The 13,697-nt window shown below is 27.3% G+C and overlaps 1 protein-coding gene across 2 annotated transcripts in view; it reads right to left on the bottom strand.

Annotated features, from left to right (window-relative positions):
• The window catches only part of LOC129960437 (gamma-aminobutyric acid receptor subunit alpha-2-like), a 111,195-nt gene extending 97,982 nt beyond the window's left edge, over positions 1-13,213 (bottom strand). Inside the window, exon 1 of one of the 2 annotated variants that reach the window (XM_056073869.1) lies at positions 12,848-13,213. In XM_056073869.1, coding sequence (XP_055929844.1) covers positions 12,848-12,987 — 140 coding nt within the window. In that variant the 5' untranslated portion in view covers positions 12,988-13,213. The remainder of the gene's footprint in view (positions 1-12,847) is intronic. The other variant, XM_056073870.1, reaches the window with a different exon arrangement.
• Between the last annotated feature and the right edge of the window lie 484 nt (positions 13,214-13,697).

The following is a 13,697-nucleotide window of genomic DNA, read 5'->3' as shown; positions in this document are numbered from 1 at the left end:
CATCTCACTTTCAGTTTCATTTTTCCTTCACATTTGTTCAGCTGGATAATTCACCACTGCTCTTGAAAATTCTTTGATGTCCTCCTGTCGTCTGGTCAAATTTTCTGTGGGAGCGTCAGTTGGTAGCAATCGGAAGCAATTTTTCAAATCTAATTACAATATTTTTTCTTCTTTTGTTGAAGAGTTATTTATAGAAATTTGTATCGAAAATCTACTCATAAGTTTTCGTTATCCATTTATTTGCTCTCCAAATTATTCATTAAATGATTAATGTAAGATCAAAAGAAATGATGTGCATACAGCATTTTATCTTTAAAAACTTTTTATTTGGGTTCCCTAGCACAACGAATGGAAATGCTGATACTATTCGAATGGAGTAAAATTAGAGTAAAAGTACTTAATTAAAGAAAGATGGATGGCTGTAGGTTAGAGAAAATAGAGATGCCCCTATATTAATAAAGAGAAAATAATTTGAAATAAGACACTATATAATGAAATATTTTATCATAAGTATTTTATGATAAAAAAATTCTTAGAATTAATAAAAATATCAAATAAATTTCTTTTATAGGCATATCATATCTTATTCATAATTCCACCAAAGAACCGTTATGTAAGCAGGCCTGGTGCATGTTAAATCCTACATGGCCAAGCGTCCTCCCCCTGGTGTGATGCGGAATTTTGGAGAGGGGGTGTCAGCGCAGGTGTCATCCTCGTCATATGAACGTGGTTCAAGTACGAGGCCTGTTCCAAAAATAGCCCTAGTTTCGTTTTAAAACGGGATATTAAATAACTAAACAACCAAACCTATCCTATCTATAAGCCTATCTGTCTTATACCTACATTCTCATTTTATGAATGCAAGGATTTTAAGACAGTTTTATTGAGCAAATCGCAAAATACAATTTAAATTTTGCATTTACATTCAGCGAAACTAGAGGAGTTCAAAAATGCATATCTGTGTACACATTTCATGGAATATGTCTAAAATATGCGTTTGAAAAAGTATCTTTCATATTGAAAGAACATTAATCCAAATCAAACATACATTAGGATGTGTGTGTTGCATCTCTGGTTTAGTCATTTAATGTTTGCTTTTATAATTATCAATTTAATCAAAACTATTGCTAAATATGGAACTTTACAGAGAATTCCAAGTGATTTGTTTATTCAGAAGCCTCTTAACAAGAGTAATTTCCGTTTCATTTTGCTTTGAGTGCCAAATAATACAGTCTAGCATCGTCCGTAATAAACCTATTCATAACATTTTCTGTGAAGCATTGAATCATCTTTTGGACGACGAATTTCAATAGTTAAATCATTCTGAAAAGAGATAATATTGAGTTCAGAAGTTGCAATCTCAAACTTTATGATGATTTCATTCATTTAGAGCAATTATTTTGTAAGAAAGAGTCATTGCTCTTTTATTAAAGAATCAGCTAATATATATAATGTCGAATACCATAGCGTGAACAATGAAATTCACGTTATTATTATTATTGCAGATAATTTGTGATCTAAGGAAGAGTCATTGTTTAAACATCACCTTTTTGTCTTAGTCAATTGAAAAATATATCAATCTTCAGTTAAACTAATTTGTATTTAAAGTTCATAAAATTTTACATAATTATTGAAAATTGTACATGATATTTTTTCGGCTACTTTTTCTGACTGGCCATCAGAAAAGAAAACACCTCTATCAAATTCTGTGTACTTGTATAGAATGTAATAAGAATATTGCAAACGCACAAAATGAAAATTATTAATCGTAAAACAATAAAGATCATTCTTGCAAATGCATGTGAAGATTATTATTTAAAACGATCTTCATCCTTAAAGATTTTTTTTCTGAAAATGTTTCAAATTAAAATAGGCTTTATATCTGCAAAATTTGGAGATTTTCAAATACTATTTGAAGTTTTTTAAAAGTCAGCATCTGTGCAATTCAAATATTTTTAGTGAATAATTTTTGCATTAAAAGTTTTTCTATAGCTAAATTATTTAAAAGTTATTGATTGAAAAATGATATTCAACCCAGAACTTGAACTATTTTTTATCCAAGTTTGTGATATTTTTTTTGTGTATGAAACTCCAATTAGTCTTCTCTTTTATCCTTATAGCACCACTGAGGAAGAAATGATGAAGGAGTGGAAGTAACAGCTTTCTTTTTCTTGCATCTTTAGAAAAAATGAATTTAGCAGTACCTTAGTGTCGTGTTTCTGGTGCACGTTAAATCCGCCGAGGCCAAACTTCCTCCCGCTTGTGTGAGGTGGAAGTTTGGAGAGGTACGTGTCAGCTTAGGTGTCGTTCTCGTTATCAAATTGCGGCTCAAAATTACGAGGTGCTTCTCAAAATAACCCTAGTTTTGTTCTAAAACGGGATTTTAATATAAGTTATCCCCATTACCTTCCAATTTGCCCATAGGAATATTTTTTTACTGGATTAACGCCACATTTTGAAGATAAAAACTGTGTTGCTATGGATTTTTAAATTGTGCTCGCATTTAAAGAATGATATCTGAGTCGACTTCCCACTCTCCAAACATCCACACCATTATGGCGTTAGAAAACCTGACGAACAATAGATCCAACGTACACAAGGACACCATAAAAGATGAACATTTGTAAAATGCATGATCGTTCAGATCTTAAATCGAAATTTTGCCACGAGGTTACCATTTTTTTAACTGAGCAGTAAATTATGGATTGAACTGATGGTCTCAACAGTAAATTGTTAATGAGATAAAAACAAAAACTATTTAACATACGCTGAGTAACCTCAGGGGTAACAAAACTGGGTGGGAAAAAAACAGAAGTGAAAAAATATAAGTTATTGGAATGTGTTTATTTAAATAGAGTCGACGCATGTTCATACATGATCAAAATATGAATAGAATTTACGTAGTGTGGAAACGAAACATGCTTAGGGTAAAAAAATATTTAGGGAAGTGCGTACCTTTTTTTGCACATTATAATGATCAAAGAACATTAAAAAAATAATTTATAAAAAGGAAAATTTACCTTAATGAAACATATTCTGTGCATCAGCAAATTTATACAACGATCAGTTTAATTAAAATAGAATGGCACTAATTAAATCGAAATTGGAAGTTTAGCTTATCATTTTTTAATCATAACTTCCAGCAATGTGGATCTGACATGCAAATTTCGCTGTTCAGTAAACCGCTGATTGAAATTCATTATAGTCAAAATCGAGGGGAAAAAAACTGAATTTTTATTTATCTTCGTCATTAAATTTTTTTCGGATGTATTTGCAAAAATTTGAGCTTTGATTTTTCATATTAATCTGACAGTAAAATAATGTCATAATCTCATAGGAAATTAATTCCAATTTTTCCGATAGCTGTCGTGCATAAGAAAGACAGTTAAAGAGCCTAAACAAACTCCTTTTCGGTATTTTTTTTTAAATCTTCGCATGTTTTTCCCCCCTTAATTCACTGCATTCCATTATTTTTCTTCTTATCCAATCGCTAAACTTACCTTACAGGCTTACTCAATTATAGAACGAAAAAAAGGATTTTTGTATGTACCTGAATGCTTCTACCTTATTAGTCCCAATCTTCTTCAAAATGTTTTCTCAAGAGGAAAGATATAGAAACTCTTCTATTTATGTCCTAACAGGATCGTAGACATGTTATACTGTTTCTCTGCTAATAATTTTTTTCTCATATCTGGAGGGGGATTTACGAAAAGAGGTTTTCTATAAAATCATTAAAATGATCCCTTTTCTAGTATGCAGTTAAATTTTCGAAATAATTTGGTCAATTATATTACCTGTTTTGTAAAAAACGCATAAATGGGTTGAAATTTTAGAGTAATAGGGAATACTTATTCACATGAACTATTACTGGAAATTCACATAGAAAATGGGTGAATTATTTTTTCAGTTCGTAAATTTTACATGAAATGGAAAACGAATTCTTAAAAATAACAATCGTTATATAGAGTTGGAATTCTAAAAAATCAAATGATTGACTTATCCAGATACGCTGAGAGTAGAGACGCTGAGCCTGTGAATTTATATGTTTTTAAAAATTTTATTTATATATATTTTTTAATTTTTAAAATTATAAATATATATTATATTTTTTTACTATTTTAAAATTATATATATATATATATATATATATATATATATATATATATATATATATATATATATATATATATATATATATATATATATATATATATATATATATATATATATATATATATATATTTGGAATACGAGATACGACGATATACTTTTTTCATTCATTTTTGCTTCGCGATCATCGGTTTGGTCAACAGTTTTTATACAGAATATTGCATATAATTCTAAAAGATTTTCCAAGCCTTTTGAAAAATAATTAAAAATTACTACTTTAAAACCAAAAATCTACATTGAGTTTATACCTACTATAATATATTTTTGCCTTAGTAAGTGTGGTCAAAATTCATATTTCATGGCAGAAATACAACATGTAACTCACATAATTCCTGAAAGAACGTTGATCATTTTTTCTTACCCAAGCGAAACTGAGATGTCTATCGACTCCGAGATAAATATTTAAAAATTATAATTTATAAGCTCTTTCATTTTAAAGTAACGATGAATTACTGCAATGCAATCCTCTAATCTACTATAAAAAATGAAATATTAGAACACTATTACAGCGATTACTTTCGCATATCGAATAGGAAAACGCGACAGATCAATGCTCATAAAAAATTAAAACATCAAAACAATTTCACGGATATATCACGTATTTGACAACCAAACCATCATGGTCTCCGAACCTAAATCGACTGTAACACATAAAACATTTGATAGATGGGACACGTGTCGACTGGAACGAAGATCTCGTCTCTGTTGCTTCAGACAGAATCAACATGACATCGAGGTCTTCCAAAGGTTACGATAGTCATTTTTTCTCCTTTGATATAAGCTAAGGAGTGAAACTTACGGATATTACTTAGATCATTTAAGAGAATTTTGGTGAGAATGATTCTGTGCCTTAAATGCATTAGTCACTTTCGTGTCCTTTTTTTTTCTGTAGTCAGGGATAACATTTTATTTTATTCTCAATCAAGATATTATGACCTAAAGTTAAATAATAAATTTGTTCATTTTTATGTGTTATATCCCTTATATTTTATTGTGACAGTTGGCGCATATTTTGGTCATAAAATATTAAATTATTATACATTTGTTTTTTTTTTAAAAAAAACTAATAGTTATAGAAAATACATTAGTAAGTTTAAAAAGATCTTTTTAAATATACTAATGCCTTTTTATTAAATTGTACTAGATCTTTTATTAAATGAAAAATGTGAATTAATTTATTTCATCGTGGACTCTTTCTAACAAATGAAGTAAATCAATTTAAAATAAACCCTGCAATGATATAAATTAATATCAATTTCATAAGCTTTAGAGAAACACTTTTTCTGTTTTTATAATTCGAAGAATATATATCTGAAAAAAAAAACCTTTACATTTAAATTTGTTGTATCTGAACAGATTTAATAAAAAAATATAATTACAAATTTCATGATGATCGCAAAAACATAATTTTGTATAACTAAGCTTCTTCTGTGTCCGTTCTATGAAAAATGTTCAAATGAGCATTCCATATGAATGGAAGACAAACTCAGTAGAATATTCTTCCTATAATGGAATTTTCCGAGAAGATAACTAATCTCGAATTGCTTTTGGTCACTGTTATTAATTTTTTATACAGAAGTGTAAAACTATAAAAATAATTAAATGTGTATTTCTTTATCATATCTTTTACATAGAAATGCGAGACATAGAATGCTTTTACAGAGAGACAAATATGGATGCATTTTTAAGCAGCATTTTGGACTGATTTTTAAACCATATTTGAACAATTAACCCTATTAACTATTAAAATTTATGATTATTAACACGAGTCAATAAATCATATATGAGAAGAAAACTGTGATGTCTACAATAGAGGTTCTTTTTAGATGCCATGACCTATTTTTGATGGCAAAGTTTAATGTCAAAGTGTAATCTTACAAAAATAAAATTTGCAACTCTAACCCTGCATTTACTTGTTAATAAAACATTTGCACTTGCAAGAACAAAAAAGGGAAGAAAAAACACTTTAAAAATCCATTAATACTTTTAAAAGTGTTCGTTTACTACTTTGAAAAGATTTCTTCAGTCAGCATAGGAAAATACCATTGAATAATTTAACTGTTTTGCTATTTTCTACATTCTGCACGTGCACTGTTTTGCATTTAGAGTTACTTTACATTGGATATCCAAGGAATAGGTAAGCCGTTTCTATGTTTTACAAATAAATTAGCTTTTTACTGAGGGTAAAACTGCAACTGGAATGTGTATTCGCATTTAATTTATAGATAGCAGATCAATGTATCTGCAACTACATTCGAAAGTATTGTGTATCCTTTAATGACTTTAAAATTTTATATTATTTTCATTCAAATATCAGTTTTTGTATACATTTATATAATTTTATTTTTAGAATTTTAGATGCTTATAAAAATACTTTTATATATATATTTTTACTACATTTTTTAAAGAATTTTCTTTTTTTTTATAAGGCTGAAGAACGCATGTAGTCAATAAAAGCAATTATTAAATACATATTTCGCGCACCAAAGTTATTTAAAACTTTTAATTTTACCTTTGATCAGATATAACTTCAATTATACAAGAAATAGCAAGCATCGTGATAAAGTTTAAACAATAAAAATAAATAAGTTGAAACCGAATGAATCATTTTCAATTTTTTTTTGTCACTACATGTTCGATTTGAAAATAAAAGAGACATGTCATTTCAGAAAATTTCTTTTGTATGAACACGGGAATATCTTAAACCTAAATATACATTTTATTTAACATATTACATAGGCCTTCAGTTTTATTTTGAGCGAAATTTTCTTAGGAACGTTATCTCTGCATGAAATGTAATCATATTACAAATAAAACATCTGAATAATACTCTCTTTTTCCGATCTTTAATCCTACTGCAACATAAAAACTTCTAAACATTTTTCTAATTACTCGTTGAATTCGGAATTTGTGAAATAAGGATTCGACTAGCATTCAGCCTGTAACTATATCAATATTTTGATGAGGTTCGATCATGCTTTTTAGAAAACAGCTTTTTTTTAAAAATGAAATATCCATCTCATTATTTCCCAGTGTCCTTATTTAAAGATAGTTAATCAAAGGATATGCGGACTCTTTTAAATTATTTGAAATGAATTTTCATTTCAGTTAAATAAGAAGCTATATTTATAAAGGTTTTCATATATCTGCTGTTATATTCCTTTTGTGACTTTTGAAGCTTTTACTTCATTCCTTATGGACAATAACTAAACTCCAAATGAGTAAGTATTTCTCTAATATTTGGTATTGCTTTAACCTAAAATTGATCTTTTATCCTGAGATTATTTTCCTTTTCAAGAGCACCGTCCTATAATGCTCTCAGGTTGAAGGCGTGAGTTATAACTAACTTTTATTCTAACTTCCAAATCAATCATTTATTATTATTATTATTATTATTATTATTATTATTTTGCATTTCCACCATCAATAATTGAAATCTAAACTCCTCCTGATTTTTTTGATAAAAAACTTGCTTGTCCTTCTATTTTTATTAAGGTATCGAATAATAGCTATGTCTTCATTATTGAAGAATTTTGGGAATATTAGTTCTCGCTACGAATTGGAGCAGATACCATTGTAATTCTGCAGGAGGTTGATTAACTAACTAATGAAAAACATTTTGATGGTGAAAGTACAATTGCACATGAAAGTGAAAATTTTGTATCTGACACTCCGGATGCTGATCAAATCGAAATTTCTGATAAAGTAAAGAATATTGGCTTTTTCTTTGAAAAACATGCTCCATACAAAAATAAATTTTAATTAGAACGGAATACAGTAAAATGCCATAGTCAGAAAATAGCTTCGAATATTGGAAATTCAAAATGAGGGTAAAGAAAGTTTCTTAGCATTACATAAATGAGATATTTCTTTTAATCTTCTTGATAAGGAAACTGAAATTCTGAAACTTAGTAAGGCAGTAACATATCTATAACAGGTTTTGAAATAAAAAATCCTTTCTGGAAACACTGTATTCATATTAAGACCAGAAATAACAAATGAATGTTTCTCAATCGAAAGTAAAACATAAATATTATAAATGAGTGTAAAATTTCGGTCAACTGAATTGGTATTTCACAAAAAATTAAAAATCTGAAATAATGTAAAAGATATAAAAACGATATTTATTTATTAAAATAATTGACACGTTTTCTTGTATATGCTTATATCGTTTTCAAGGTAATTCATTGAACTGAGAGCAATAAGCAGATATCAATAAAAGTTCTTTTAAATCATTTACATAAAGAAATTTGAAATTAATTATTTAGAATGTAGATTTCCGATTTCGAGACAACCCTGCTCTAAGGAAGTTTTCGTTGGTGTACGACTATTTCGAAGAAAGATAAACAAAAGCTGTCAGCTATGAAATTTTGTATGAAAGCTATGTACATCCTATTAAATATGTTCACTAATATTATGCACTTCTTGCTTTATCAAATACTATGCATAATGCAAGAGTTAGTAGTATATCGATATCAATAATGATGATGAATGCATGTGTGAATCGGCGGTCTACAGGCCGAACTGTTTGATCTATAGCTACCAAATTTGGCGCATATATATCTTGAAGGATAAGAATTTACGACATGAAAAGATTTTTTAAATTTTAATTAGAATTTTAGTTAAATAAAAATTAAGGAACATTTAGACGTTTTTCCGTGATAACTTTCGAAGATATTATAGCACAAAACTGAATTTTACTCTTCTTTAAAATTTAAAAATGGTTTTTATGATTTTTTTCATGGTATCACTTTAATAGTCATGCGATGTTTTTCTGAATTTTGGTAATTTTATAAAAATATTTTTGACTAATGTCCAATGATAAATTTCATTGTTACACCCTGTAATTCAAACCGCTTCATTATTCCATCAAATATTTAATCACTGATTTTCTGTCAGTGTTGAAAGCTAATTCTGTTTAATGTCTGCGTAGTTTACAAGATTCATAAAAAAAGGAAGTAAAAATATTACGAAATTTAGAAGATAAACGAATCGGATATTTGCATTTTTAATAGCGTTATGAGGTTATGGAATTGTGGAGAGGTTCATGCGCACGATAAACGGAACTGAACTTAGACAAAATGACATGGTTTTAATGTCAGACATTTTGGCGGAATCGTGAACATGAAGTTATAAAAAACAATTTATTTGAAATCAAATATAACTAATAGTCCCGCGTAAAACGCTAGTCACCTGAAACGACCAATGTTTAACATTTTTAAAATTAATTTTATTTCATGTATTTTATAAATTTATCAAAAAACAGGTTTTAGCTGTTTCATAAAATTTGTCCTTATAAATTAATTGTATTTCCGAGGTCAAAGCTAATATTTTAACTTTCAAAAATGTGAACTTTTACCTTATATTTATTAAACACAAATTAAAATGATTTATAGTAATTTTGTGTAAATATCCAATAAGAACTTTAAAAAAAGCATTTATTTCAATTATTATTATTATTATTATTTTGCTCAAAAAATTACTAATTTCATACATGAAAACAATTTTCTCACTGGATGCCCAGAGTCTTCAAATGAGAAATTAAACAGTTTTTACATTAGTTTCAAAATCACAATTCTTCAGTTTTAAGACTGATACAAAGCTAGTTTCATTTCGCATTTTCTACTCTCAGTAATCCTTAATAACTTAGAATTGAGATATTCATCAAATATATTCGGCAGAATTAATTCAGACGTTAAGAGATTAATGTGGGAGCTTTAAACAGTGAAACGGATAAATTCTTTTTAATCCATAATAGTAGATCTGACCTGTGCCCTTATTCTAGTTTTAAGCATCAACATTGTATATTTATATCTACTCGAATATTATATCGAAGCCCTAAAATGGAGTTTCGAATAATTCCTTTCTCATATTAATTCACCTTTCCCAGGAAAATACACGAACGATATAATATTTTATACACTTTTAGCAGAAAACGGTCACTTCAGTATAAATAAATCGGAATTATTTATCAGCAAGGAGAATTCTTTGAAGAGACAGAACACTTTGATATTTATAAGTAAAGTTACGTCATATTAGAACAGCAGCAAATGAGATGAGCTGAAAAGTTATTTTTCTGTTTAAGACCCAACAAACTTAAGTCCACTAACATCTTATCAATGATTAAAACTTCAGCATAATTGAGAAAGACTGATGTCAAAAATCTTGCTCATATATATATATACTTTGTTAATTTTTCAAAAGATAAAATATTAGTCTTTCTGACAAACTTTTGACATATTCATTTTCTCCAACATAACAGAAGTACTTATCTACTCTTTTCTAAAATTCTAAGCACAGTGTTGTATATTATCTAAATTACAGAACATTTTTTAGAACACATTTCTGGATATCATTTTAAGAAGCGTTATATTTTCACAAAAGAGACTACAAGACAAAACATATTATTATTTAAAATTTAATTCTAGCTCTAGGGACTTTAGAAGAATTCCACTTAATTTTATTTGTTTATATTAATAAAGCTATGAAATTATGCGTATAAAATCAGTAAATAAAACCAAACAAATGCAATATATTAAGAAGAAAATGAGTTAAAATTGTTTTCTTACTTTTAAAAATACAATATGCTTCAAACAGTAATCACAACACATTTCTAAATTGGTTTTGTTGTTTTAAAACAATGAAAGAAAGAAATTTTGATTCATTTGACTTTAGTAACTGATATTAAATAAAATATTTGAAAAAAATCCTTTTACTTATTTTAAATTTTGTCTAATCTGAATACTTTTTTTCTCTTTTAATGAATTTTTGAAATATATAATTAAATAAGCTTGTTATAAATATGAAGAAAATATTTATTTGTGTGTACCAAGAAACAGAAAATCAGTAAAATTATTAAAATATAAATAATATTAAGTATTTCATTCTAACTTATTGTAATAATTAAATTAATTCTCTAGTAATAATTATGATTATTATTTAGAACTACTAACAAATTAATATAACAATTTATGCACCTGAAAGTGCGGTTTTTACATGAATATTTTAATTTTATATAATACGAGAAATTTTTATCTTAACTAAAATCAAATTTCCCAATTAATGAGAATTAAGAATAACTGCAGTTTCTGAATCCCAGTTTTGAATTCAGAAATTATAACTAATAAATTTTGACGTTTCAAAGAACCATTTCACAAGTTAATAGAAAAAGATCAAATGATGCGTTTCTAATGCATTTTCTCTAATATCTTCTATCATCAAAAACTAAACTCTTTCAAGTAATAAAACCTGCAACAGTTACTTGATGAATGCCGGCTTTGTATGAACTGTACTGTTTTAAATTTGCTTTTATATGAATATCTATATTTGTATATATTGAAAACAACTTAAAAAATAACTCTTTTATAAAGAAATCATAAAAGTAATTGTCATTCTGCTTGCTCCTTCAGTACGATACATAATTAGGATATTTTATTCATCTTTTGAAGAGAGCAATCAGAATGTTAAATTTTAAACAAAAACCCATAAATACAAGAATATATTACTCGTTACATCATTAGAAGTTATTTTTAATAAATATTGTTTTTAACAAAATACCAAGATGTTAATCTTATATATAGCATTCTTAACGAAAAAAAAATGTGAATGCTTAATTTTCCTTCAAATTTGTATCATAAAATTCTGTTGAATTTATTTCATTCGATTTGCTAGTTTCATTTTATCAAGGCTTTCTACAGCTTCACTGCCAAGTGAATTACAACATAAATTATGTTTTAGGACAATGAATACTCTGAAACAAAGTAAATAAAAAACAATGGAATTTTGAATTTGTTGTATAATTATAAAAATAAATCTTTGCTAACTCTTTAAGATTTCGATGAAAATTTCAATTTCTCTTAAATAGCTAGAAAATATATGGATTATTCGAAGCATAATGCTGCAATGTTATCAATTTTTTGAAAAATTTAATTCCATTTGTTTATTTACATGAAATGTTAAAGATTTTGATATCGTTGGTTGAAAGAAAGACAGCAACACTCCCTTAGGTAAAAAGTAATGATTTCAGTTTAAGAAAACTCTGTGTAAAATTCATACGTTTCTATGAGAAAAAGGATTAATTAAATCAGAATTTTTATTAATATTTTTTTTAATTCTTCATTTAGTTGATTTTTTAAATTTAAGATTTCATAATGTTTAGAGTTATAGAAGTAAAATGCAGTATATTTCAATTCATGTGCAAAAATTTTCCCTCCATTTCCTTTATTTTGTAACTATTATCCAAATAGATTGGAATATAATACAAATAATCTAATAATTTGAATACAAGAAATTCACAATCAATTTAAATAAAAATTTAGTTGTATTAAATTATTATAATAATAAAACAGAAACTTATTTGTTTCTTTTTCTTTAATATTTCAGTATGATAGATTGATTCTTTGTTTTATAGCGGAAAAATAATTATATAAGATCTGCAGACTTACTAGTAAGTCATGATTTAAAAATTGAATGTCATCTCATAAATTGGATAAAAATGGACTTTTAAATGGGTCTCGAATAATTGCCTTGTTGCTGAAGATGGTTTCATATAAATAAATGACATCGTATTCACACAACTTATTTAATTACAATTTACATTATGAAACAACAATCTGTCGTAATAGGAATTTATATTTCCATTTAAATTCTAGGATTGTAGAAAACAAAAATTACTTACTTAACATTTTGTACGAGGAGAATCGTAACATACAGAAGGATCCAATTGAATGCAGTCTGCATTCGGAAAATGTCCACTTTCTCCACAAACACGTGCAATGCTTGACGACACAGCTGAAGGCAGATAAGCAAAGATTTCATGACGTCCTTTCATCATAATCAAGCTAAGAAATTTTAGATTTTGTTTCTTTCATCATGAACCTCAAAGTCTCCCCGGCATCTCTAAGGTTAATTATTATTTCCTCGAAATGTTAAAATATTTACTCCTTGAGACTCATTGTTGAATCTAAATCTCTTTAAAAATTCACTTTGAAATGACAGTATTTTGCAATAACATTTTTTATAACGTCTAAATTTGTTTAGAATATTTTTTACTGGATACCTTTTAGTATTGACTTTTAATATGTTGTAGATTTTAATTTTTTATAATATTAGTAATTGACACTTTTAAACATCGTAGATTGCAAAAAAATAATATCAAAGATATTTTCATGTATTTTATATTATAATTATTCGAAAAGCTACAAAATAGCTAAATTTCGAATGAATAATAGTTTACTTTTCCCACAAATATTTCCTGCAAATCAAATATGGATAATTTCCTAGTTATCCAAATATTTCAGAAAGGTTGGATCAATCAAATTGGATGTTTCTTCAGGTTTTACATAAGTCAGACACTCTATAGTTATTGGTGGAAGATCACTTGGCTGGTACGTCAAGAGACAGAGACGGCGTTTGCTGTGAACTTTCGGTTTTCGAAGAGAGAGAAAACTCAGTCAGCGCGCCCTCTAGAGGTAAAAGTAAATGGACGTTTCATCTCGAATGAGAACGCGTTTTTCTTTTTTTGCTAG

This window comes from Argiope bruennichi, chromosome X2, assembly GCF_947563725.1.
Source record: "Argiope bruennichi chromosome X2, qqArgBrue1.1, whole genome shotgun sequence".
NCBI lineage: Eukaryota > Metazoa > Arthropoda > Arachnida > Araneae > Araneidae > Argiope > Argiope bruennichi.
Note: the sequence above shows the minus strand (reverse complement) of the source record. Positions and strands in the feature narration are given on the sequence as shown.